The sequence below is a fragment of the Lonchura striata genome, chromosome 3 (genome assembly GCF_050655825.1).
Source record: "Lonchura striata isolate lonStrDom1 chromosome 3, ASM5065582v1, whole genome shotgun sequence".
Taxonomy (NCBI): Eukaryota; Metazoa; Chordata; class Aves; order Passeriformes; family Estrildidae; genus Lonchura; species Lonchura striata.
In genome coordinates this window covers 57797846-57823453 of record NC_140705.1, presented here as the reverse complement: position 1 = coordinate 57823453, position 25608 = coordinate 57797846, and the positions used below count along the sequence as shown (strand labels likewise).

The 25608-nt window shown below is 37.0% G+C and overlaps 1 protein-coding gene across 36 annotated transcripts in view; it reads left to right on the top strand.

The window, feature by feature from the left end:
* Positions 1-25608, top strand: part of SYNE1 (spectrin repeat containing nuclear envelope protein 1) — a 290639-nt gene that overhangs the window by 228032 nt on the left and 36999 nt on the right. For 34 of the 36 annotated variants that reach the window (XM_085576560.1, XM_085576559.1, XM_085576556.1 and 31 more), the window contains 15 exons: positions 1980-2135; positions 2864-3034; positions 3610-3743; positions 5161-5365; positions 6537-6719; positions 7732-7878; positions 9011-9165; positions 9467-9614; positions 13278-13372; positions 14340-14574; positions 15285-15479; positions 17982-18107; positions 18850-19005; positions 20936-21094; positions 21566-21732. In XM_085576560.1, coding sequence (XP_085432686.1) covers positions 1980-2135; positions 2864-3034; positions 3610-3743; positions 5161-5365; positions 6537-6719; positions 7732-7878; positions 9011-9165; positions 9467-9614; positions 13278-13372; positions 14340-14574; positions 15285-15479; positions 17982-18107; positions 18850-19005; positions 20936-21094; positions 21566-21732 — 2432 coding nt within the window. Of the gene's footprint in view, positions 1-1979; positions 2136-2863; positions 3035-3609; positions 3744-5160; positions 5366-6536; positions 6720-7731; positions 7879-9010; positions 9166-9466; positions 9615-13277; positions 13373-14339; positions 14575-15284; positions 15480-17981; positions 18108-18849; positions 19006-20935; positions 21095-21565; positions 21733-21786; positions 24334-25608 lie in introns of those variants that run through there. The other 2 variants (XM_085576587.1, XM_077782190.2) reach the window with 2 other exon arrangements.

The following is a 25608-nucleotide window of genomic DNA, read 5'->3' as shown; positions in this document are numbered from 1 at the left end:
TAGACAAGACCTCCACACCATATCAGCATCACATAAATTTTATTTAAAATAATTTTGTCCTACCAGATACCATATAATAAATTTCATGCCTGATCAAATTCAAACTGTCAGGCCAACTGAATGTACAAAATCTTGCTGTTCTCATCCCCATAAAAGGGATTGAGGAATTGTGTTTATATTTATGTGTCTCTCCTGCATGAATTTAAGTAATGGGATAAATGTAATCTAACATTCATCTCCTCACAAAGAGAACAGCTGCAAATTCAAATGAAATGTATAAAAGAATTTGCTCTATATTCATCACTCTATTAAACCCATCTTTGTTTCTGTAAAGGCAAATAGGGTGGTTAGGCCAGATATGTTAGAGGTCAATTTTTTTTCTGAAATGGTTGACCTGAGCTTTCAATTTGTCTGAATTTTCTTAATTCAGGTGTCTTTATGGTTTCAGCACAATAAACCCATACAACTGAAGCAAGGGTTATTTAACATAGCCTGACATAATCAGCAGTCTGTGCTTGGCTGGAGTTCAAAGCTGAATCTGATTTATCACCTTTTTGATTCCTTTTGGTCAGGGAAGTTAGCAAATACACTTGGGGAGTTAGTTATGAATAGCAAGACTTTGATCAGTGGAGAAACAAATTGTTTAAGAAATAACTGTGTCAGACACTCCCAGATATCCGGTTCAACTAGCTTAAAAGCTGGAGTTTGTTTATTAAGCAATGTTAGTTGCTGTTTAGTGTCATATTAATAAGTGAAGTTAAACATTTTTTCCTGTCAAAGGTTAGAAAAAATAGTGCGCCTTTAATTCAGTTATGAGTTTTAAATTATAAATAAAAAAGCCCTTTTCAATGAGAACCAGAAATATTTGCTGGTCTTGATGTTTGCAACTTTTGCCTATTCTGAATTTTGGAGCAATCTTGTATAAAGTTAAATTACTTTTTTCAGTGCAAAAATCCACTTTTTGGGAAGTAAAATGTATTATGTTCAACTTAGAAATGTTTGTGTTGTTGTCAGTTGGTTAAAAATTGATGTATTACTCTGGCAGTGCTTTGGAACAAGATCATGGCTAGGTATTTGAAGAAATGTGAAATAATACAGGAGAAAAAAGGCTGCAAGTAAATAGTGCCATAAAAATGCTCCCACAAATATGTGTATAGACAAAAGTGTGTCATATTTGTGCAGGGATAAATTCTGTTTGCACCAAAAACTTTCCCAACTATCTACAATGTAAAGTCTCTTATGGCATTGGTTGACTTGTTGTGTTTTGGGTTTCACATGGAGTGAAATTTATTGAAAGATGTGAGTTGAAATATTTGAAAGATTTTAGATTGACCAGAGTTCTGTTCTATTCTTTTCTTTCTCTGTTGATCTGTTTCTCTCAGTAAGGAGAGGCTTGCAGAAGGTGACAAAATAATCCCATGGTGTACTAGTAAATCTAGGGGTAACACAAGGTTGCTGTCATGTCACAGTCTGCTTTATCATACTAACAGGTGAACACAAATCTGTGCTGGCCTGAAGCCTGTGAGCCTTACTGCCTCTCTGCTCAGACTCAGTGATTGTACTGCCTGAAGCCCCAGAGCTTCCATATGAGTCAGAGCACTGCAGGACTTTCATCAATCTCCCTGAATGATGTTATAAAATTATATAGGTCGTTTCCCACCTAGGAATGGCTATTTTTAAGGAGTTTTCTATTCTTACAAGAAAGTGGAAAATTATGCAGAAGTGTTATGTAGAGGACATGATTCTATTTAAATCAACAACAAACTGCTAGACTTTAAAGTGAACATAAAATATTCAATGAAATTGCTGATGAGTTGTGAGTGCCTTGAGAATAAAAAGTCAAAATATGACAGCAGTTCTGCTATTTTTTAAACTAAGGATCTTACAGTAATCTTTTCTAGATTAAGGTATTATTTAACCAATTAAACAAGCAAAAATACTCAGGTATCTTTTTTTCTTTTTTTTTTTTTATTTTTTAGGAATTAGAAGATTTAATAAGAACAAAGGAAAAAGAAGTAGAAAATGTAGAACAGAGTGGTCTTTCTTTGGTACAGAACAAGAAAGAAGAAGTCTCTTCTGCTGTTATGAATACACTGCAAGAAATTAACCATTCCTGGGCCAATTTGGATCACATGGTAAAAGAATCCATAAGGGGAAGATTACATCTCTAGGGATAAGGAGGAGAAGGAGAATTAACAGCTGCAGCTAGTCGATTTCTTCTATTTGTAGGGGAAGAGATTTTGAATCGTGTCCTTCTTTCCATCTCTCTAGCCATCAATCCCCAAGTTTGTTTGTACACACCACATAAAATGGGTATTTCTTGTTTCAACAATTATTTTAGTCATTGTAATTAAAGCTTTTTAGATGCTTCCTGATGTTTAATGTAAAGGTACCAAATTATCTTCAAATTATTTTCAAGCCCACAGGTCTCACAGAATAAGGAAGAATCAGCATTGATTTTCAGCATTCAAAATTTGATTGACATCTGTCTGCCTTCTCAGAAGGAGTGCAGTTTGTTAGTGCTAGCCTCTCTGCTGATCTCCATAGGCTGATTTCCCCACCATAGGGATATGGATAGTCTCAAGAAATGTCTCGTGTTCCTGCTTTGGACCAAAGTAAAATGAATTTTGACACTTTCAGAGTCGCTTCCATCCAACCTTTATAAAATTAAATAGAACTTTATACTGTTCCTAGTGTGAGCCCAGCTAATGGTTGTACAAAATCTTCATTATCCAGTAGGTTTAAGATTAGGCATTTAGGGCAAGAAGCATGTGAGATCCAAAAAAAGAAAATAATTTTTAAAAATCCCAAATAGCTTGAATGCTTTTAATTTACTTTTGTGTTTATTCCTCCCTCCTCTCAGGTTAGCCAGCTGAAGATATTGTTGCAATCTGTTCTTGATCAGTGGAGCATTTACAAAGTGGCTTATGAAGAACTGAACAGTTACTTGACAGAAGCCAGATATTCTTTGTCCCGTTTTTATCTTCTTACTGGTTCTCTGGAAGCTGTGAAAGTCCAAGTTGATAAACTTCAGGTGATAAGAGTTAATTTTGTCTGAAATTGCGTGGATGCAGATAACTGTAGATTTTGGCTTATAAGAAGTGGAAGACATTCTGGCACATTAAAATCATACTGTATTAAGAGTATAAACCAGCCACTGCATGTTTCATTTTGCAGAAAAATTCATTTTGCAGAAAATTATTTGGGATAGTTGTTTTCTTTTTAGATTTTTGATGTTCTTTATGATGTTGAGCCATACTATCAGATTGTTACAAGTTTTGAAATCATGCTAATGGCCATAAAACCTAAAGTTTCTCTTGCTTCAGAGCTACAGGTGCTTGTTGAGATCACATTTTTAGCCCCCCACCAACTTTGCAGTAGATTGATGATTGAAGAAAACTATGTTCCAGGAGCTGAGACACTCATATGATCAAATAATTTACCATTGTAAAAAAAGCGTATTAGAGCATATATTTATTAAACAACTTATTTATATGAAACACATGAAATAAAGTAATCTGTTGAAATTGTTACATGCTATTTTGAAATGCTTCCACATCATGGGATTTTACTAACTTATGGTTTTGTTTTGTTTCATTATTACTCTAGAGCCTACAAGATGAATTGGAAAAACAAGAGAATAGCTTACGGAAATTTGGTTCTGTGACCAATGAGTTGTTGAAAGAATGTCACCCACCAGTGACTGAAACACTTACCAACACTTTGAAAGAAGTGAATATGAGGTAGAAAATTTCTTTGAACTTTAATTTCAACACAAAGTGTTAAACTTTAATTTCAGTAGCAAATCTGTATTTTTCCATTATCCAGTTTTCCATTATCCCTCTTTTTCTTATATTTTATTATTTTAAGTTCCTGGGGTCATGAGGGGTTTATTGGAACAGACAGGATTATTCCTTTTATCAAAGACTGGAGTAAAACTCTCATTTACTGCTCATAATAAATGGAATACCTTCTCCAGTGAGCATTTGGGCATTAATGTCACTGTATGCTTGACTGCCAACCAAAATTCATAAATATCATGCTGGAAAAGAATACTGCACTTGAAATTTGAGAACTTTATCTGAAAGCTTTGTTTGCAGTGTTTCAATGGTTTGCATCATCTTCCTCAAATTTTAGGTTGCTATTTCTAGTTTTAGGAAGGGCATCATAGACAGGAAGATCTAAGCCCCTCACCAGTACCTTGGCAAATAGCTTCCCCAGCTTTGAATTCAGGCAAAAACTAGTAAAGGGTTTACTCAGATACAGGAAGGGAGGATCCAAAAAAAAAAAGATAGTTTGGTGGAAAGTTGAAGATTTTTTGAAAACAGAACCACATTGAACTTATTTTAATCTGTGCTCAGCCCTGTCCTAGAAACTGGAAGTGGGAGGAGGGAAGATACTATAGAAATTAACAGTTTCAGTGATGACTGGCAGAATTTTTGCTCCTAAACCTTTGCTTTTCATCATATAATAACAATTGAGAAATACTGTGATTTTCCTTCATAAGGAAATAATTAAGCAGTTTGGTAACTACAAGCATATTTGAGAAAACATGTGTTCCTGGTTGCTATTAGAGCAAAAAATTCACTGGGGAATTATTATAGGAAAGAATTCAAAGGGAGATTAGAAATTCAATTGGATAATAGAAATATAAAGATTTTAATATGTCTGGGAGTATTTTACAAGTGAGTTACACAGAGCTTTATGACTAAATACTGCATCAGAGTTCGGGAGAAAATGGCAGGAGAAGAAATGGTGTCTTATTTACAGCTGTTCTGGTCCTCTTAGGCCCTTACAGGAATCTGCTATTGGCAGTGCATGGTTGGTCATGGGTGCTCTGTGATGCTGAGGAAACTAAGTGTAAATAGCAGGAGGTTCAGTACAAAAAGTGTGCTGCAGCTCTGACCACCACCAGCATATAATAAACAGCATCCAAGATGTAGTACACATCACAGACATTGTGATAGCTCAGAACAGCCTGGTTTGGTATTGGAACAGAAATTCCTTGGTTTGTTATTATTTTCACCAAATATCTGGATCTTGATTATTACCAATTTTTTTTAAAGTCCAGAGACCATGGGAAATAGCAGAGAGAAAGAATGACACAGATTGTTATTGTGGATTCCCAGGCTTGGATCACTCATGCTGTCTCATCCCCAGGTGGAACAACCTCCTGCAGGAGGTTGCAGAGCGGCTGCGTGCCAGCAGGGCCCTGCTCCAGCTGTGGCAGAGGTACAAGGACTGCTACCAGCAGTGCTCTTCCACGGTCCACCAACGAGAAGAGCAGACCAATGAACTCCTGAAGACTGCAACCAGCAAAGACATTGCTGACGATGAAGTTACTTCTTGGATTCGGGACTGCAATGTATGTTCAGTTAAGCTTTGCAGCTTTTCTCAGCTCTGTGGGCTAAAACAAAAATCTCAAGAGGCTCTCCATTGCTAAACTCTGTAGTTGATGTTTTGGAATCTTGTATACTACATATTTCATTTTACTGATGCAGCCTAGGCCTAGGAGACAGCTGTATGTCTGCTATCCAAATGTCATGAGTGTCTCCAAATTTGAATCCATCAATTAGTTGTTTCAGAAGCCTTTATCTAAAGTCTTCTGTCTGGAGAAGGGGGATAAATTGCATCATTTGATTCAGTCTCAATTCCTGCTTAATGAAGGTATTCATGCTTGGGAAAGTATCTCTACCAAGTCTTTGGGGTTCCTTATAATAGAAAGAAACTCAAAATCCTTTGACTATATTCCCACCAATCAAGACTGTTCACATTTTCAGAATTATGGATATGTCTTTATTCTTCCTTATGGAAGGACAACATTCTCTCTGAAACCTTGAGATTCTTCCTTTTTCAAGATTGCATCTCAAGGCAGCAGAATAATTTATCTGTGCTTACATTTTGGTTCTTTTGAGCTTAAGTTAATGATAAGTGTCATTGACCAAAAAAATAAAATATGAAATGTCTCAATGTAAGCGAAATATTTTCAGTGAGAAAAAAAAAAAATGTTAGTGTTTAAAAAATAAACATGTTCATGATCTTTTGGAGCATTTTCTGCCATGATCAGGCACCATGGACTGACAATTCAAATTGTTTGGTTCAAAGAATTTATTTCCTGGTGTCCCATTCTTTAACAATTTTGTTACATCATTTACAAAAGTTATTTTTTCAGCCCACCTGATAAATCATAGCAGGAAGTAAAGGGAAGCCTACACCTGAATCAATTCACAAAGAGGGCTGCCACTGCTTAGGTCCATCATGTTAGTAAATTCAAATCAACAACTCAGGCTTGCTCAAAGGTAGTTGAGCACTGTCTTTTTTCTGTTCCTTTCTGTACAGGTTCTTCATATATTTTTTTATTCTTCAAGTCATACAGAATGTAACTGAAAAGTTTGACATTGAAATGCAGTAGTGAATTAAAGTTTTCCTTACACTGCCCGAGTTCAGTCATTTCATTCTTCTTTAAATCGGGGGGTGATTATACCACCAGAGTGTCAGGTTAACTGTTCATGTCCTTATTCAATATGTTGCAACAGGATGTACTCACAGATTTGAAAACAGCACAGGAGTCTCTGGTTCTTCTTCAAGAACTGGGGGAGGAGCTGAAAAGCCAGGTGGAGGCTTCAGCAGCAGCAGCCATACAATCTGATCATCTCTCTCTGAACCAGAATCTGTCAGCCCTAGAACAGGCTCTCCGCAAGCAACAGGCTGCACTTCAGGTATGCAGACAGTGTTTACAGTCCTCAAATGTGATCATCTTGTGGTTCCTGAAAATACATTAGTTAGCTAAATCTGCCTGGGGAAAGAGGGTTATACAGCTGTTACCTGTTAGACAGCTTTTCCTAGACTTCCCTGGAAGCCAAAGCTGATAGTAGAAAATATGCTCAAGTCAAGCAAAAAGACCTTGTAAGAAGGTCCAAATTCTGGGATAAGGATATTAAACCTCATGCAGGAAAACATCTGCCTGGAATGCCAAGGTGGCATGTTTTCAGCACACAACAATAGTGCTAACAGTGGCATCCACAGCTACTGCTCCCCTGAAGACAGCCAGTCTTCCCACCTATTTCTACAACAGTAAAAGAAATGAGAGATTCTGAATATTGTGTAGAACTGATTTTTTGCCATTCCTATTAATGTCAGTAACCAGACTGACACCTACCATTTGTGATAAAGCCTGTTTAGTAGATGTTGCCAAATTGCTTGTGTCACCAGGGTCTAAAGTGGAAAAAATGAGTGGAAGAATGTGTTCCATAGGAAACCATTTGGATAAGAAAGCCACAAAGGTAGCATTTTCTGTTTGAGAGAAGGGGCTTTACTCAAGAAATCCAGCAGTGTCTGGGATGTTTTTATAGTACCACTGTGGTATGAGGAGGCAAAACACAAGATAATTTTTTAATTTAAAATTGCAGTAAGAGTTACTCTCAATATATCTCTGCTGGCTATAAATTAAACAGAGGAGTTTCTTTCATAAAATAAAATTAGAAAATATTATCCATGTCAAGGTAAGGAGACATTTATGCTCTTGGCTGAAGTGTTCCCTTTGCTATGATCAAAAATCCTCTTCTATCCTAAAAAAAACTAATTCCACAGTCTGCAAGCAATGCGGCAGTTACAGTTGCTCCTAGCCAATTCAACTGTTTGCAAATCTCTAATGGGATAAACAGGAGTGTAATGTCTATAAGGAGGCTGTGAAGATGAAGATATTAATCTGTGGATCCTTTTGTATTCAAGGCTGGAGTCCTGGACTATCAAACCTTTGCCAAGAACCTGGAAGTCCTTGAGACCTGGATAACAGAAGCAGAAGAAACATTGAAAGAACAGGATCCCAGTCACTCATCTGATGTCTCAACAATACAGAGTAGAATGGAGCAACTCAAGGTGACTAATAAATGAAGGAAGTGCTGGGGTTTTTCTTCTGTTGGCCCAGCTATTTGTCGTGCAGAGTATGCACAGATATCATACGTGCATTCTGTAAGTTGTTAAGGACTATCAGTCATGAAAAGTGTAAGACTGAGAAATTGAAGTTTGACAGCAGTCAAGGAATGTCACATTGTCTCTGAGTAAAGATGTAAAGGGCAGTCAGACTGTTCAGAATAAAATTAATAGCAGTTCAAAATAGTCCTAGAAACTAGCAGTTTTTGAATATTTCCTTCATCTTGTTTCCTTTCATCTTTTTTTAATTTATTCAATTCCTGTCTCATTGATATCTCCTTTAGGTATGAAGTACTTTATACATTCGGGTAACTTGATATATTGAAGAAACATTCATAGTGTGTACTATGTGATCTCCATCTAAGGTCTTGCACACTTTTCTTATTGTGGGTATTCTTTTTCTCCTCTCCTTTTTTCAGAGGCCATGACAGGAAGTTGCTGAACTTTGCCATCTAGGCTGTTTTTGTCATTGTAATCTTCCATTCTTTTTCCATCAAGATTAACTAAAGACAAAATTCCACTTTGTACATGCTAAAAAGCAGGGCATTTTCCTTATGGAGTGAATTGAGTATTTCTGTACTGCAAAACAAAAACCTGAAAATAAAAAGTTGAATAATTTCAGTGGGAATTTACCAGCCTACAATTCAGGATAAGAAACAAGGAAAGAGGCTTACTTATTTTGACAGTAACCATACATCTTTGAACACCAGCCTACTTCAGCTCTGAGCTGTAAATCATCAATCAGTAAAACACTTCAGTGCAATTTGAGTATGCTTCTCTGCACACTTTTAAACCTGGACACAAGTCTTCTCCTCGTCTGGGACCAGAAGATGAATACTGGAAATGCAATTTTTTTCCTTGGCATAGAGATTGCTTACCACTTGGTGGCAACCAAGGCTGTTCTATATCTAAATCTAAGTCTTGAGGCACTAATAATGATTGCTAGAAGCAGCAAGTAAATCTAAAATTAGAGTTTTCAATATGTTTCTAAATCTAACTAAGTGCTAGTTCATATTTTTCAAGTCAATAATAATGTAATTCCTGAACTTCCCATTATCACTTTTATTGTTTGTTGCAGAGTCAGATGCTGAAGTTCAGCAGCATGGCCCCTGATTTGGACCGTCTCAATGAGCTGGGTTACAGGCTTCCTCTGAATGACAAGGAAATCAAAAGGATGCAGAACCTGAACAGACACTGGTCTCTGATCTCACCTCAGACTACAGAGAGATTCAGGTGGGGATAAATAAAGATTGTTCTACAGTTTTTTACAAGTTAGAAAGTATACCTTTTGCAGAATATAGAACTGTTTCACGTATTTTATTGACCAAAGTTCCTTTTCTTTGGTGTACTTATAAATAAAGAGCAAATGCATTGAGCTGAGATGCTCATCCTGCCACAAATTAACAGGATTTGAAATGAGTAGGACTGCTATTTTTCTAAGTATTGACTAAATAAATTAAATGAGGCAGGTAAGTGGGAAAGGTGTTACCCTGATTTGGAATTACCTGAATCCATCTCTCTTTCTTTCTTTCAGTAAGTTGCAGTCTTTCTTGCTGCAGCAGCAGACCTTCTTGGAGAAATGTGGCACTTGGATGGATTTATTAGTTCAGACTGAGCAGAAGTTGGCAGTAGAGGTTTCAGGAAACTACCAAAGGCTTTTGGAGCAGCAGAGGGAACATGAGGCAAGTATTCATGTATATTTTTACATCGCTAATACACATACTATTTATACATAAGAAGGAATGCACATTCTTTTTTTGAATGATACAATAGCATGCCTTGAATTGTAATTGTGTGTACTGTTTGAGAAAAACTTAAAAACAGAAGCATGCAAATATGTCCATAATAGCCCGTGGAGGAGGAATTGAGTGTCTGTGCAATGCATCATTGTGCCTATAAGTGCGTGTCCCCTGCACTCAGTCTACTTCAGATTTGTTTGTACCAAGGAAACCAAAGCTCCTTTAAAAACCTAACAATTCTTGTGCCATTTGGCTCTTTGCCTTCACTTATAACTGTAAAAAATCTCTATTTTGATTTTGTTTATTTTTTACTAAGTTATCAATGTGTATAGCATTTGAAAAGCATGTTAAAGGAAGATTTTTCAATTACTGAGATACAATTCACCATGGGGCCTCCATTTGATAACATTTCCTTGGAGAACAAACTGATATGTTCTTTGCTGCATGCTAGAGTTATTGGTCTATAAAAAATCAGGAGCTAGCACAGATTTTGCTGGAGGGAAAAACTGATTCAGAGTTTTTACTAGTGCTAGATTCAGAGTTTATGATTCTTCTGTGAAGTCAAGTGGTGCACATTTTTTCTCCACCCATATTGTTACTGCCAAGATTTCTGTTAAAGATCAAGTAAAAGAAGTAAGTTTTCATATCAGAGCTCCCATGTGGCCCCAGTAGTTTCAGTTCCCACAACTTTTTCAGTTGACCTTCTCCTAGATTCAGGCTGGATTACAGGAAGAGTTATGTCCTTTCCCCTCTACTGCCTTATATCTTATAGCATAATACTTGAATGAGTGTCTGACATCAAAAAGTAATTCACAACCATTTTTAGCATATTTTTGCCTTAGCATCTAACTGCCTTTGCTTTCACAAATGTCATCCATTTCATTTCCTTTCATTGCTGCTAGCATTAGCTGGACAGTCTCTGTAAGTTTAAACATCTCAGGTCTTTGAGATTTGAATGTCCAGAAATAATTTCTAAGTGGATAATTTCCTACTTTTGTTGTGTCCAGTCATAGCTATAATTATCTGAAGGTACTTAGGGCAATCTTCTTGCATTCATTTGTCTTGAGATTTCAGCTTAATTCTTTCCTAAAACTTTGATCTGTGCAGATGAACATTACTTGGGCATTCTACTTAAGCCCTTTTTTTGCAATTGTAAATCCTCTCAGAATTGAGATAATTAATATATTTTTTTTTTTAATACTGCAGTTAATCCTTTAAAAAGTAACTTGCTTTTACTTTCTTTAACCTTATTTTTGGCATTTTTTATAATAAAAATGTATTTATTACAAAATGTCCTTTTCAGTGCTTCCTGATAGTCACTAAGAATTGTTTTCCCACTACTTTTGGCTGAAAGGGTCAAATATCAACTTCTTGAGATGCATTTTCACATTGCTTTGCTTTGTATTTTTGAAAATAATGAGAAAATATTCTGTTTCCACCTGAATTCCTAGAATAGATATTTAAATGTGTCTAGCTTTATTATTGCCTTTCCAGTGACTCATAGCTTTTGCTGTTTTTTACCCAAAAAAGACCCCAGCCACCTCAGTGGCCTTTTTTAGAAATATCTTCCTGGTGGAGTTCACAAGGTGGAGGTGATAGCTTTTTCAGACATCATGTGCTAACAGTGACATCTGCATAAGTCTGCCAGGACAATATCATAATCACACTTGCACAGTTCTCCAGTACGTGGGGCTTGTGTGCACTGGGGGTGCACTGAGACACACACTTGAGAAAGTGCTAGCAGGGGAAGGGGAAGGAAGTTCCTTGCCAACTCAGTCCCCAGTATGCTGGTGTTGTGCATTTCAACACTTGCCCTCCTTTCCCCATCATTTGAACACCTGTTTCTGTGATTCATGGTGATTTACATATGAGAATAAATTTGGGTGACAACTAGTCCCAGGTAACAGAGTATTCTTCTTATGTACAGAGTGTAAATATGGAAAGAAAGTGTATGGAGATCAAAATATCTCTACTTTTGTGTAGGGCTTGAGTACATCCACTCTAAGCAGAGTTCTAATGCTTGATAAGTTTTTATTTCACCTCCTAAAAAAGTGTTAAAATTTTCCCTTTTGAAGGAATTGGTTTTGCTGGTTTTTAATTTTGTTTTCTTTTCAGATTTTTTGGGGGTGTGGAGGGAGGGAAGGGTGTGAAAGGCTGGGGTTTTTGGGTGGGGGACTTGTTTAATTAATTGCAGCCAGTTGTGTTCTGTTTAGTCTCAATCTCTTAACAATGCTGGTAGATGCTGTTGCCTCCTGTGCTTCATGTCCCCTAACTTGATGGAAATAGATGTGACAGAAAGTAAAATTTTTGCCTTTTTGCTCAGCTTTCTGAAATTCTCAGTGCCACACTACTGTGGCTTCATTAATGAAATAATAATAGCATTCAGTTTCCCTCTGATTCAGGTTCAGTCAATGATAAGTGTCAGGGCATTCAAAGAACAGTCTCAAATAATCTATAAAGAAATCAGACAACACTATTCCTTTCTATGAGAAAATGTATGACCTCAGTAGCACCTCAGAGTTAACTCAGTTATTCAGAGAAGCAAAATCTCATTTTGAAAAATTAGAAGACCTAAACTACACATAGTGTGCTTGAGGGATTTAAATGCGCAGGTGCCAGTGGGTGTTCTGCTGGCAGGTGCAGATGCAGGGATTGGTGCAATCACAATTTAAGCTGGTGGGATGCCATATAAGAGGAGTGGAGAATAGTGGCTCTTTGTTCAGGCAAGAGTGAACTTCTATAAACTACAAATACCATCACTAACTGAAGAAAATAAAAACCTCAAGCTTCATACCAGTATAATTTTTCTTTGAAACTCTCTGTAAACCTTTTGAACATAGTCGGTCCAGTGATGCCTGAGTGTACCTTCATTAACATAAAAATATTCCTGAAGAGCCTTACATAGAGACATGTTCCATTACTAAAAGGAAAGATGTTTCTAAAAATAAATTTAAGTAGTATATTCACTTGAGTTGTGTTTTCTTAAGTAGTAATTAGGAAATTTTTTGTCTTAAGTAATAAGAAGGCTTTAAAAGTATTGTGAAAGTTTATTATGATGTTATTATTTGTGGAGAAAATTGGAAAATAAATATGAAAACTTGGAAGAAGTGGAAAATTTATTTCTAGCTCCTGTACATAGCTGTCTGTTTATTTTAAGGCCGTATTGGCAATGTAGAAGTGTATTAAAAGTTTATATAACACTATCATAACACATGGTCTATACAACAAAGCAAAATATTATAAAATTCTTAAACATGTCAAAAAATAAAAAGAGCCCTTTTAATCCAAACAAAAAATACCCTATCTGGATTTTGTTGTAGATTATAATGTCGGTCACACAACTGTACTTAGAAACATAAAACCTATCTCCTGTTGATATAATTTAGCTTTATAATATTGGTCTTGAGGAACTAACAATGATTTCTAGAAGCAGGAAGTAAATCTAAAATGAGAGTTTTCAATATGTTTCTATTAAGGTAATGAAAAAACTCCCATTGAATTAATCTGAAATGTGATTAAATACATGAAAATTCATTTTTATCAGTGCATACAGACAGAATTAAAAAGTAAGATCTTGTTTTAACCTCCTTGTCTCCTGTACAACAGCTATTCCAGGCAGAGATGTTCAGCCGCCAGCAGATTTTGCATTCAATTATCTCTGATGGGCAGCACCTCCTAGAACAAGGACAGGTGGATTGCAGGTAGACATTGCTGTATTGTTGCTGCTGCTGGTTATGTGAAGTTATACTTAGATTAGTGGGAGACTTCCAAACAGAGAAGGTAGCAGATGGCAGTGTTCAGATCGAGCTCTTCTGAAGTGGAAGTTCCTGTTGCTGTGGTTAAGCTGTTAATTAGCCAGATCTTAAGACATTGTTCTTTAGAATGCTATGGGACATGTGAATGCATTTGGGAATACAACAACCATCTGAGGCTGCTTCTCTGACAAAGATTTGTCTTGGAATATCAAGTGTGTTACATATATATCTATTCTCATGTATTTTCAAAATGTCACTTTTACCAACGGAGCTTTCAGTGACACTACATTTGATTTGTGCCACCTGGGGATTTGCCTCCACCAGGATTCCCTACTGCCATTTAATAGTAATAGGAATAGTAATTCATTGTTGCCTAGGATTTAATTTTAAACGCTTGTGATCAAATGAATGAAAATCAGTGGAACACCAGTGGCTTCACAATTGTGCATATGAATTGACTTTGCTAAGGTTATCAAGGTACAAAGATGAACTGGTTTTTGGAATGTGAGAATTTTATTGATACTATGTGTATCTTACGCCTGCTTTGAACTCAGTAGTAAATCTGGGGGTGAATTGTGAAATCTCTATGATTTACTGTGAATTTGACTAACCCAAACTGGCAAAAGCTATGGGTTTTCTTTGTGCATTTCTGGGAAAAAGGTAGAAGAGATTTGTGCAATTAGGGTTTGGGGTTTTTAAAGTCTCAATAATTGGATCCCTTTAACTCTCCCATACATGAAGTGTGAAGTTCTTATCCTCAGTCAGCCTTCATGAGACTTCAGTGCTTTTATCTTACTGTTTTACAATGGGCTGACAGACTCCTTTCTTTTTGCTTCAATGTATTTCATTAAGCAAATATATTCAAGTATGAAGTTTACTGTGTCTTTTTTTACTATTTATCTATTTATAATAGGGATGAATTTAATCTGAATCTGACTCTTCTGAGTAATCAGTGGCAAGGAGTAATTCGCCGAGCACAGCAGATGAGGGGGATCATTGACAGCCGGATTCAGCAGTGGCAGCGCTACAGGGAGATGGCAGAGAAGCTGCGCAAGTGGCTGCTGGAGATGTCCTGTCAGCCAGTGACCGAGCTGGGCAGTGCTCCTATCCCACTGCAGCAAGTAAGAGTGCTGCTGGATGAAGTGCAGGTATGTGCAGTGTGTTTGAAGAAAAAAAAAAAAAATTCCCTGCCTTTTTTACAGTCTTCACCATTTAAAATGTCTTTAAAATGTCTTAGATTCAGCCTGTCTGTTCTGCCAGTTCTTTTTTGGAACTGGTGTAGCATCAGAAGTGTGATGGAAGCAAAGGCGGAGTTCATAAAGAACATGAAAGAGAACTTAGTGGGCTCTTTCTCTCAAGGCACACATGCTTCTGTTTTTGTTTTCAGCCAGTATTACACTGAAATGGTCTTGAAAAGACAGTGATGACCTGCTTGAGGAATGTATGCTAGATAACAAGGATTCCTTGAGTGTCCATCTTCATGAGAGGCTAACGCTATCTAGTAAGCAGCTTGGTGTCTTCAAGCTTTTTATCTGGAAGATGGATATAATAATAATAACTCTTATAAGCATAACAGGTTCTAGAGGAAATCTTTCTCTTTAAGAGCAGTTGAGATACTGACATTAATAGAGAGAAAGAAGTCTTTCATGTCTTCATCTTCTTGGAGAAATTTGCTAAAGGCTTGCTACGGTAAATGATTGTGAAAATGTTAGGGTAAAGTGTTTGGGTCATAGTTCATGCATAAGACAGGATATGCAACCAACTAAAATATGGACTTAATAGTGAAATACTGAATTGTAATTAAGTGCTAACTGTAATTAAAAGGACAAAGCTGACAGAAAACTATTCATATTTTCAGCTCAAAGAGAAAGTTCTCTTAAGGCAGCAAGGGAGTTACATCCTCACTGTGGAGGCTGGGAAGCAACTGCTGCTCTCTGCTGACAGTGGAGCTGAGGCAGTCCTGCAGTCAGAGCTTACTGAAATCCAGGAGCGCTGGAAGATAGTTAGCACTCAGCTGGAGCAACAAAAGAAGCAGCTTGCTTTGCTGCTAAAAGTAAGTGTGCAATTTCTTCTGTACTTCTTCAGCACATTTGTGGTTTCTCACTGTGAGCCCTGGTGGAGGAAAGCTCTCTCAATGGACAAGCACAAATACAGGAACTTCATTTACAGTACATGAACTAACAATTTCCCTTCACCCCCTCTGAAACTGGAAGTGGTAATACTTCATAACAGGCTTGCATGTCAGTTGATATATTGTAATTGACATTTCCAGAATATTGCCAATAAAGTATATCCATAATACTCCTATTTTCAAAATAGAGCAAAAATTAATATTATTTTGCACAAATTTTTACACATATTTGTATTGTGTTTAAGTGACAAAGTTTTTCTAGGTGGAAGCTGCAGGGATGACTTCTGTGAGAAGCTGCCAGGAGCTTCTTGTGTGTCTGATGGAGCTACTGCCAGCTGGGTCCATGATGGACCCACTTCTAGCCAAGAGCCCAGCAGTGATGGTGGTAGTGCCTCTGGGATAATACAGTTAAGAAGATGGAAAAATAAAAAATTACTGTGCAGGAGCATACAGAGAGAGGAGCGAGACAATGGGACAGCAGCAACTTTGCAGACATCAGGGTCAGTGAAGGAGGGGAGGAGGCACTCCAGGAGCCAGATCAGAGATTATCCTGCAGCTCATGGTAGAGACATGGAGCTCTATGGTGGAGCAGAAGTTCATCCACAGCCCAAGGAGGTCCATAGGGAAGTAGAGATCCACCCACAGCCCATGGAGTACCCACACCAGAGCAGATGCATGCCAAAAGGAATCTGTGACCTCATGGAAAGCCCACACTAGGGTAATTTTGCTGGCAGGACCTCTCACTGTACCACACCTGTGGGAACCCCAGGCTTGCTCTGGGGTCCCATGTGGTGGTGAAATTCCTCCTCCAACCCGTGCTTCCAAAGAAAAACTGAGCAGGCTCTTGCTGTTCGGTCTCAAGGCAGTTTATTGTTAGTTATCTAAAAGATTGTCTTTGCGGGCTGCAGCTGCTTGGTCAGCAGCCTGGGTAGAGGCACACACACACCCTGACATCCTCTCTGTCTGCTGTCTTCCTCTTCTCTCCCCCCGCCCAGGGCTGCTGCTATCTTTTATATTATATATTACATATTACATGTTTATAGTTTTCCCCCAGTACCTACTACCTATATTACAAAGTGCTTTTCTACTCTAAACCAATCTGTGAGTGCCAACATCACCAAGAGCATGGAGGCAAGGAAGAAGAAGGAGGAACAGGATCAGCCCACTTTCCTCCATCTTAGAACTTCTGACCCCCATGTACAAAGTAAAAACCCCCCTGTACAATACTAAAAAAATTTCCCCTCTGTTTTGTAACTACTTTTACTATGCTATCTAACCTTTTGTGACTGCTTGTTCCACCTCCAAAGTTGGTAACTCATTCCATGGCTCAAACTAAAAATCAGAGCTGTTTGCAGCTGCCTGTCAGGGTCTAAAATGCTTCTGACCAAGGCCTGGAACCTCTAAAAATGTCTGAGAGACATTTTGAGTTCCAACACACACCCTTGTTGGAGCCTGATCCTGAGGGTTTTGGACGAATCCATGGAAGGAACTCTCTCCAGAATAGTTTGTGAAGAACTGCAGCCCATAGGAAGAGCTCATGGAAAAGTTCATGGAGGATTCTCTCCCATGGGAGGGACCCCATGCTGGAGCATGAGAAGAGTGTTAAGAACATCACAGGCTATTTTCACGCAAGGTTATATTATTTGATCTGGCTAATTCTTCATCAAGATGATCATGAAATACTGGCATAGACTGGGAAAAAAGGAAGGAGAGAAATACAAAGGCAGTGGTAGAAGGAGAAAAATATCTTGAAACAGAAGACTTAGTTTCAATACAATGCAAGTTTCAATAGAGGTTCTGTGTTTTCTGGCATCACACAACTGGTATTCTTTGCGGGCTGAGAGCTTATTAGGGATCTCTTTGTCTTAATAAAAGGCTTTAAGAAGCAGGTGAGGCAGGTAAAACTATACTACTTGATAGAGTTTGTTTGCATTGAATGCATTAAAAATTTTGGAAAGTATACAAACACTAAAGGAGGTGTAGCTGGTAAAATCCTAATTTAAAGAAGATACTGTTACTGAAGATACTGATTTAAAGAAGGTACTTCAATCTGCACTGAATTTACAGTTTCCCCAACCACTTTTTTTTTTTCACAGAGATTAATGTACCTGAATGAAACTCTTGTAAAAGAACAATGGTGTGTTTAATACAGGCATTCAAGAAAGGAAGTGGAAGATCACATTTTCCAGGGAGAGACTTTGCTGAAAGGATGGAGTTGGATCTAGACAGAATTTTAATAACAGGAAACTTTGTGTATTTCTACTAACAGAGACCTACACATAAAAAAATTCTACACATTTCAACACATGACTCAAACTCTGAGACTTTTTGTATTATTTAGAGGGCATGTTATTTTTAGGCAAATTGACTGACATAAGTATAATGCAGATCAGAACTTAAGTCTAATAAACATTCTGCTTTCAGGACTGGGAAAAATGTGAAAAGGGCATAGGAGACTCCCTGGAGAAGTTAAGATCATTCAAGAAAAAGCTTTCTCAGCCATTGCCAGATCACCATGATGAGTTGCATGCAGAGCAGATTCGTTGTAAGGTAAAGCATTTCTCTGTTGATTGTTGTCTCATCTTTGTCTGCCTTTGTGCACTGACTTCTTCTGTTAAGTGGGTTCACATTACTGATGATGCAAACCAGTTAGCCATCCCCATGACAAGAAATGGTCCATATGGACACCATACCAGAGTGATCTCACCATAATACAAATCTTTCAGAGTAAATACAGATCTGATCAAAGTGATACCAGAACAAGGTCTGAAAAAATACTGTAGAAGGATTTTATATTGGTGTGTTTTTATTACAGAAATTCTAAACTCAAATTTAAATTCATGGTACTTCTGGTTAAGTGATTTTTTTTCAGGTGAAGTGACTATGGGGGACTTTAGACAATACTTCTAGGCTATTATTTGCATTTTAAAAGTGGATTGCAAGCTTGAAAATATTTTCAGTACAGAGAAGTCCAAACCAGTACTTGAACTTCCCAGATACCTTTGAACTTCAGAGAGTTGAGTAGTATCTTAGTTTGCAACTTCTTGTTACAAGGTTGATGTTTCATTCTCTACTGGGGAGTTAATACCCTCATAACTCTGAAAATATTGGTACATTTGGGGTTGATATTTTCTTTTTCTTTGAGATGGGGCTGAAGCAGTGTGCTTGACTTGGTGGGTCTGCTCAGTTGTGACTTAAATCAGTGGGTAACACTGCTTGTCTGTTTCATGAATGTACTCAAATTTTTACTTGTTAGCAAACTGGTCCTTTTTCCATGTGTTTTTCTATTAAGGAGTTAGAGAATGCCGTTGAAGGCTGGACAGATGACCTTGCACACCTCTCCTTGCTGAAGGAGACCCTGTCTGTGTACATCAGCGCAGACGATATCTCAATCCTGAGTGAGCGAATAGAGCTCCTGCACAGGCAGTGGGAAGAGCTGTGCCACCAGGCAAGTACAGCACTGAGCTCTGATGGGAGCAGTATGCAGGCTACAAAATTGTTGGGAGAAAAATTGAATCCAAGTGGCAGCTTTTAGAAAGGATTCATGTAGATACACCTATATTCAAAAGTGAATTCCTTCTGAGTCAGGGGAATCATCCATTGAAATATTCCTTTAATTACTGCTAGTGCTTCTAGATCTCTTGAACTTTGTAATGTTTGTGAGGTCATATTTAAAAAGACTTGAAAAATCAACCAAAGGGTCACACTGTGACCTGTGGGACTTGACGTGGCTGGCTGGGAAAAAAACACAGAAATAATACAGTTACACTTTGCTTTCATGGAAAACCTGTGCTCAGAAAGGTTGTCCTCTCCCCACTCAGCATTGCCCTGTTGTAGCTTCAGTTCTGCTGATACCTTCTCCTACTTCAGGCCTCAGTGTCTGCATTTCTTTTAGTCTGAGGTTGACTTGCTTGCCTGCAAAATGGAGCTGAGGAGTATTGTTTAATTTTTTCAGGTGCATCATGCATAGTGTGCTTTTGGCCTCTGATTTGCACTCCAGGTAGTGGAGTCTTCCTTACCCAGCTTTTCAGATTATCCTGATGTAATTTCTGTGGTTCAGTAGAGATTGCAGTCCAGAATTGCTGGGGCTAACTTGAAATATTTACCTTATGCAAAGTACCTGTGAAGGCTTCAAAAACATCCCCAAAGTAGGAAAAATGCTTCACAGTTACCTGCACAGAACTTGTTATGAGTTAGTTGCATTTGAATAAGCAAGTGTAGATTCATCTAAATTATGATTCAGTCTGTTACCATGTTTATGGTAAAAGAAGGGGCCAAGTAAAGAAGCTTTATCTTAGTTTTGAGCTTGCTGAGTGTTTCAGGATGTAACCTAGTGCAACACTTTGTTCATCTGCTGCTTATTTCATCAAGTTTAGAACCACAAAAAGGAAGTGCAAGATAACGTGTATGCCCCTGTTCAAGTCAACACAGTACTTAAAAAGCATGTCACTTTAATTTGTGAAAGAGCTTTGTCTTTTCAGCTGAAATTACAATACAAAGTCAGAAATAACCCAGATCACAGTGGGGAGGAAGTAAATAGTTGTACCAATGCTTGAAGCTGGAGAGATGATTTTGCTGCTTAGTGTATTCTGCTATTTTGATTTCAGTGTCCATCTTGGTCTGCCACTGCAGATGGTATCAGAGTTACAGCTATTTTTTAATTGCAGCAATGTTTTCCCTCCTTCACTGTTATCTGCAGCATTTGCTTGTTTGATGTGTCATGTCTAATCTCTCCTGTCAGGGCACACCTCAGTGCTTTGGAATCTCTCAAGGTGTCATGCCTATACACAGGAAATAGTCATCAAGGATATTAGTGTATCGAGACTCAAGTAAAAAATTACTTTTGCAAAATAAAGTGTATTTTGGATTTAGCTTTGTATTCATGTGCTTATGCACAAATGGCACAGATTTTTGGACTTTACTATATTTGTATTTATTTTTTTATGCTTTGGTGAAGCATTTTTCTTTTTAATTTAATCACTGAGACTAAAAATAAACTAATATTTTATAAAACTTCATAAGTGAGCAAGTTTTGTAAGAAAATACAATTTTTGTCCTCTAATGAAAACTTTGGGTTAGAGACGTTGTGAAACAAGATAGTGACAATCTAGTGAGCTTAACGCTTGGGTGCCTGTCTCTGTGCATAGGATGTAGCTAACAGGAAATCTGAGATCAGCGCTTACCCCTGAACTTACAGGCAGTCACAGAAATTTTTGCTGTACACTCCAGTTTGTTTCAATGGCAAGTAAGTGGCTGCAACACTTTTTCAAGGCTAGAGGAATTCACAATTCTTCAAGGCTAAAGGCACCAAGTATTGTAAGCATGTCTTAAATGTGTTTGCTATTTTAGTTTCATTTACTCTTTGCAAATGGTTTCAGGTCTCCTTGCGTCGACAGCAAGTTAGTGAGAGACTGAATGAGTGGGCTGTCTTCAGTGAGAAGACCAAGGAGCTCTGTGAATGGCTGACACAAATGGAAAGTAAGGTGTCTCAAAATGGTGACATCCTCATAGAAGAAATGATTGAGAAACTTAAAAAGGTGTGGTGTGCTCTTATATACTCTTCTTTAGCTGTTTAATTGTTTGTGGATTAGCTGAAATTAAGGTTTGACTTTACTCTGATGTGTTCTGGTGTTTGTGGTCTCTCACTATGCAGCATTTTCCTGTCTTTCTTGAGATAGGACCTCCCAGAATACCAGAAAATTAAGTGAATGCAAAGTCAGAAGCATCTGAATGTTTTACTAAGTGTCCAGTCAGGATTGCCTGTAATGAGCTAAACTATAGCATATTTATAGAAGGCATTGTGGTTTGGGTTATGTTGGGTAGGTTTTTTTCATTCTTCTGTTAGTTGTTTTTGTTTATGCATCAAATATGTAAGAGGTTGTCACTCCACTGCACCAACAACTGAAAAAACAACATTCGTTTGTATTTTTGCACCATTCCTTTTGTTGTGTAGAGCAATATGTATTTAGAATAAGTACTCTGTCTTCTGATTGCTCTTTACTCTCTAGGATTATCAAGAGGAAATTGCTGCAGCCCAGAAGAATAAAATCCAGCTTCAGCAAATGGGAGAGAGACTTGCTAAAGCCAGTCATGAGAGTAAGGCATCAGAGATTGAGTACAAACTTAGCAAGATCAATGACAGGTGGCAGCACCTTCTAGATCTTATTGCAGCCAGGTAAGACAGTTGTTTTGTTTCTAAGTTTTAAGTGGGACAGTTTAATTTGCTAGACATCATGCATTTAAAATCCTTTATTTTCTGCCTTTTTATTATAAATTCTGAAATAAACTTATTCTTAACCATCAACACATTTCTGTGAAAATTACTTGTCTGTTTACTTTATGGTACAGGACAACATTTCTTCAAGAAGAGTAATTTAAAAGCTTCATTATAATAATATGGTGATGGTGATAGATGGGGCTTGATCTTAAAGCTCTTTTTTCTAAACTTAACAGTTCTATGTTTCTACAATATAGAATCAGTTGCACTCAGATTTAGTGAGCCTTGCTCTAGTCACACCTTACTTTACATGGTGCTTAAAACTGGATACAAATGTAGTTTTTCTAAAAATTTCTTGACAGTGGAATCAAAACAGTGGTTTTGTATTTCAAGAAGAGCAGGTTCAAAACTAAGTCTTAAGTTTTCTTAAGATCATTTTTCTCCATGGATGGAGAAGAGTAACTTCAGTTAGATGTGTGCACACTGGTCTTAAAGACTCTTTTTATTCAAAGTCAAAAGTATAACAGGAATTTTCAGAACTTAAAAAAATACAGGATTGTTGTTGATATGTAAAGAAAATTATGTATTTGTTTCAACACTTTCTGCTTAGCTGTGCTACAGGCTTCCTTCCATTACCAACAATAATTTTCTCACAATTTTTTCATTTCATGAATTGCACAAATAGCTCTTATACTTTATAATTCACATTTCTTTGATGCAAAGACGTATGCATTAGTAATAGTGTAAACTTCTTAGCAGCAAAAGGTTTGTTTACTTTCATAGCCTTTTTTCTGTTCTTTTTTCATATGGTACATTCTTGCTCTGAAATCTGGTTGCACAGGAGCAGTGAATTTTATGTAAGCAGAAGCATTCCAGTGGCTCCTACTCCTTTAATAGTAGTTCATTTTAAAGTAATGAACACCATATATTTCATACAGAACAATTAATCAGGAAGTGTTGCATTACAATTGAGGAGCCTACTTGGTTTCAGTGGATGGGATACATCACCAATTGTTGAATTTAAAGTATATTTGATATATTTTTATGTTATTCTTTTGAAATGATTACTCAGAGAAATGTTCAAATAATACCTTCAGGAAGTTTCTAGCAAAAAGAGATTGCACTCAGAAACTGCAGAACACATCTTAAAATTATCTGTCTTGTCTATTCAGTATTGCAGATTAGTCCCCAATACAAGGAGAGGTGAGGATTTAGGATTTTGTATCATTCTCAGGTGGGGAGACATAAGATGCACTATTATACACTTAAACCCTCTCATTCTGATATGATGAAGTGTCAAATCATAGTTCTAAACTAATGGATGTAAATTATTATTTACTTTTATTTCCAGATCATTTCAACTTAGCCTTCTCAACTGGCATGCTCAGCATTATTGTATGCAATTAAACATATAACTCTTTGGATTCCAGTGTAAAATTTTGGTCATTCAGCTATATATTAGGTTGGAAATCATTAAAACCCAAACTGTTGATTAATGTATGCACAAAATACTTGTATTGATGTCTAATTACAAGTGGACAAAAGGATTGACATCCCCAAGATAATTTTTAGAATGCTCTGGAGGCCCTTTACAATATATTTTTGTTGGCATGTGTTTCTGTTATAATATTTTGGAATTTAGAGTGTATCATATAATTTTGACTTCATTCAGCTAGTAAAGGTATATTAGTTTTCCTGGTACTAAGAAAAAAATACATCTTTTCACTTTCCGGATGCCTGACAGTATAAATAAATTATTAGAGCCTGCAGACTTTTCTGCAATGCTCAGTAATCTCTTCCCTGGAGCAACTTTTCCTACATCTGTGAACTAATAGAAAGTGCTGTGTGAAAGTGTTTAAGTAATATTTTATGGTAATACATGTCCAGTCTGAATTTTACCTGTCAGTTTTATACTGTGTGGTGAAACTTCTCCAGTCACCTGTAAGAGCATATTTGTTTGTCACATTCTGTTCCCTTACTCATTACTCTTAATTGCCCCTCCATTCAGAGAAGGTCTGTAACTACAGAAGTGACAGCTGCAGAATTGTCTCTGCACCAGAGACTCACATTTTTTCCCTTCTAAAACCATGTAATCCTTCCAGATGAATTTTTCTGATATGTCAGTCTCATTAAAAAAGTTGCCATTGTTTACAGCCAGGAAATGGTACTATTGCTGCAACTGCTCAGGCTTTGCAAAGAAGGTTTTGTATGTGTTTTCATCCTTTCCCCTACCACTCCCAGTCCACATTCCTGGAGATCAAATCTGGCACATGTTGATGAATGCAGGTTTTATTTAGAAACATGACCACTTGTCACCATCCAGTGTCATGTTATCAAGCAACGGCTGTTAACATTTGTTTGGCATGAAACATTTTCTGTACAGTACTCCCCTTTCTTCCCCCCTCCAAAAGAACAGTGCTTGCAGGCTTGGGAGTGGAAGTTCTTCTTTTTAATACTGGAAAATTTAATGGTTGTGGTGGAAGACTTGCATGCTGTGAGGATGGCGGAGGACAACAGTGTGGATTCAGACCTCCCAGACTGTAACTGTGATATCACAAGGCAGGCAGCTATTTTTGTTTGCTTTTGATTCATGCTATTCTTTCTGAAGTCTTGGCTTGCTGGGAAACTAACTGAAATATTGCTATGTAGAAATCAGTACTATAGCTAGAAATTACTGTTTTCTGCTCACTTGAAAAACAGTTGACAGTGATTACAGCATACTTTGTTTTACAGCTAATACTTTTGGATTCTGGAATAATTTTGTTTTTGTCATAGTGATGGAGACTTAGAACTAGTAAAGTCTCTTAGCTGTCTGAGAGAAACTGTGGTGTGGTTTTACTGGTGTTTTCAAATACAAGAGCATGTACACATGAGAATAAACAGACTGTATCTGTCTGCTTGTTTGTGTCATCAAGGGGGCATGACTACAAGCAAAAGGCAGAGAAGGGAAGAAGCTGTGAAGAGTATTTCAGACCTAACTCACCAAAGCCTGGCTGTCTTTTTATATTAATGACTGTTTTGTAACTGCATGTAATACTTTAACTCAGCCTACATCATCTTGGATGTTTCATTCAGCTTCTTTTTTTCCCTTTTCTCATTATCTTTTCTAGAAATTTAGCTGTTGTTCGGAATTCAGTCTTTGCAAGAGCAAACTGATTGGAGTAGTAAATATAACTGGCTTTACTGGTGTCCTAGTGTACAGTAGTACTGTACTTTGGAAAATAAATACTTTTTTATTAATATAAAGATTATTTTTAAAAATATATTTTCAAAGTTGATTTTAATAGTGCAACATTCCTCATTATTTCAGAGTGTTAATTAAAACTTTGTCTACTGTTCCAAGTGGATATTTTTTTAAAAAGCACCTTTTCTGTTTTCTGGTGTCTACTCTATAGACTTAGCCAACATGCTCTTACCGAGTTTTTTCATGTTGCTTTTAAAGTTTAATATTAGTAAGCAGCTGTCTAAATGACTAATGCAGTAGTTATGACTTCTATATGATGCATTTTTCTGTACTTACAGAAATGTTGTTCCTATTTAGATTTAAGTGGAACTTAAGATTTTCTTCTTTAGGACTAGTTGAATTAAATACATAAAATACTTTAAATACTTTATTTTATACTTAATTAAATACTTAATTTTAGTTACAAGTTGTTTTCCCACTGTCTTTGCCCAATGTAGAATAATAGACATTATTAACAGACAATCTGAAGTTACTGGTTTCTTGAGGAAATTAAGGCACATTAACTGGAATATGAAAATATAAGTATCATAAGCCCATTCAATTTTTTAGATGATTTTTCATCAGTAAACCATGAAAACAATTGAATTCTG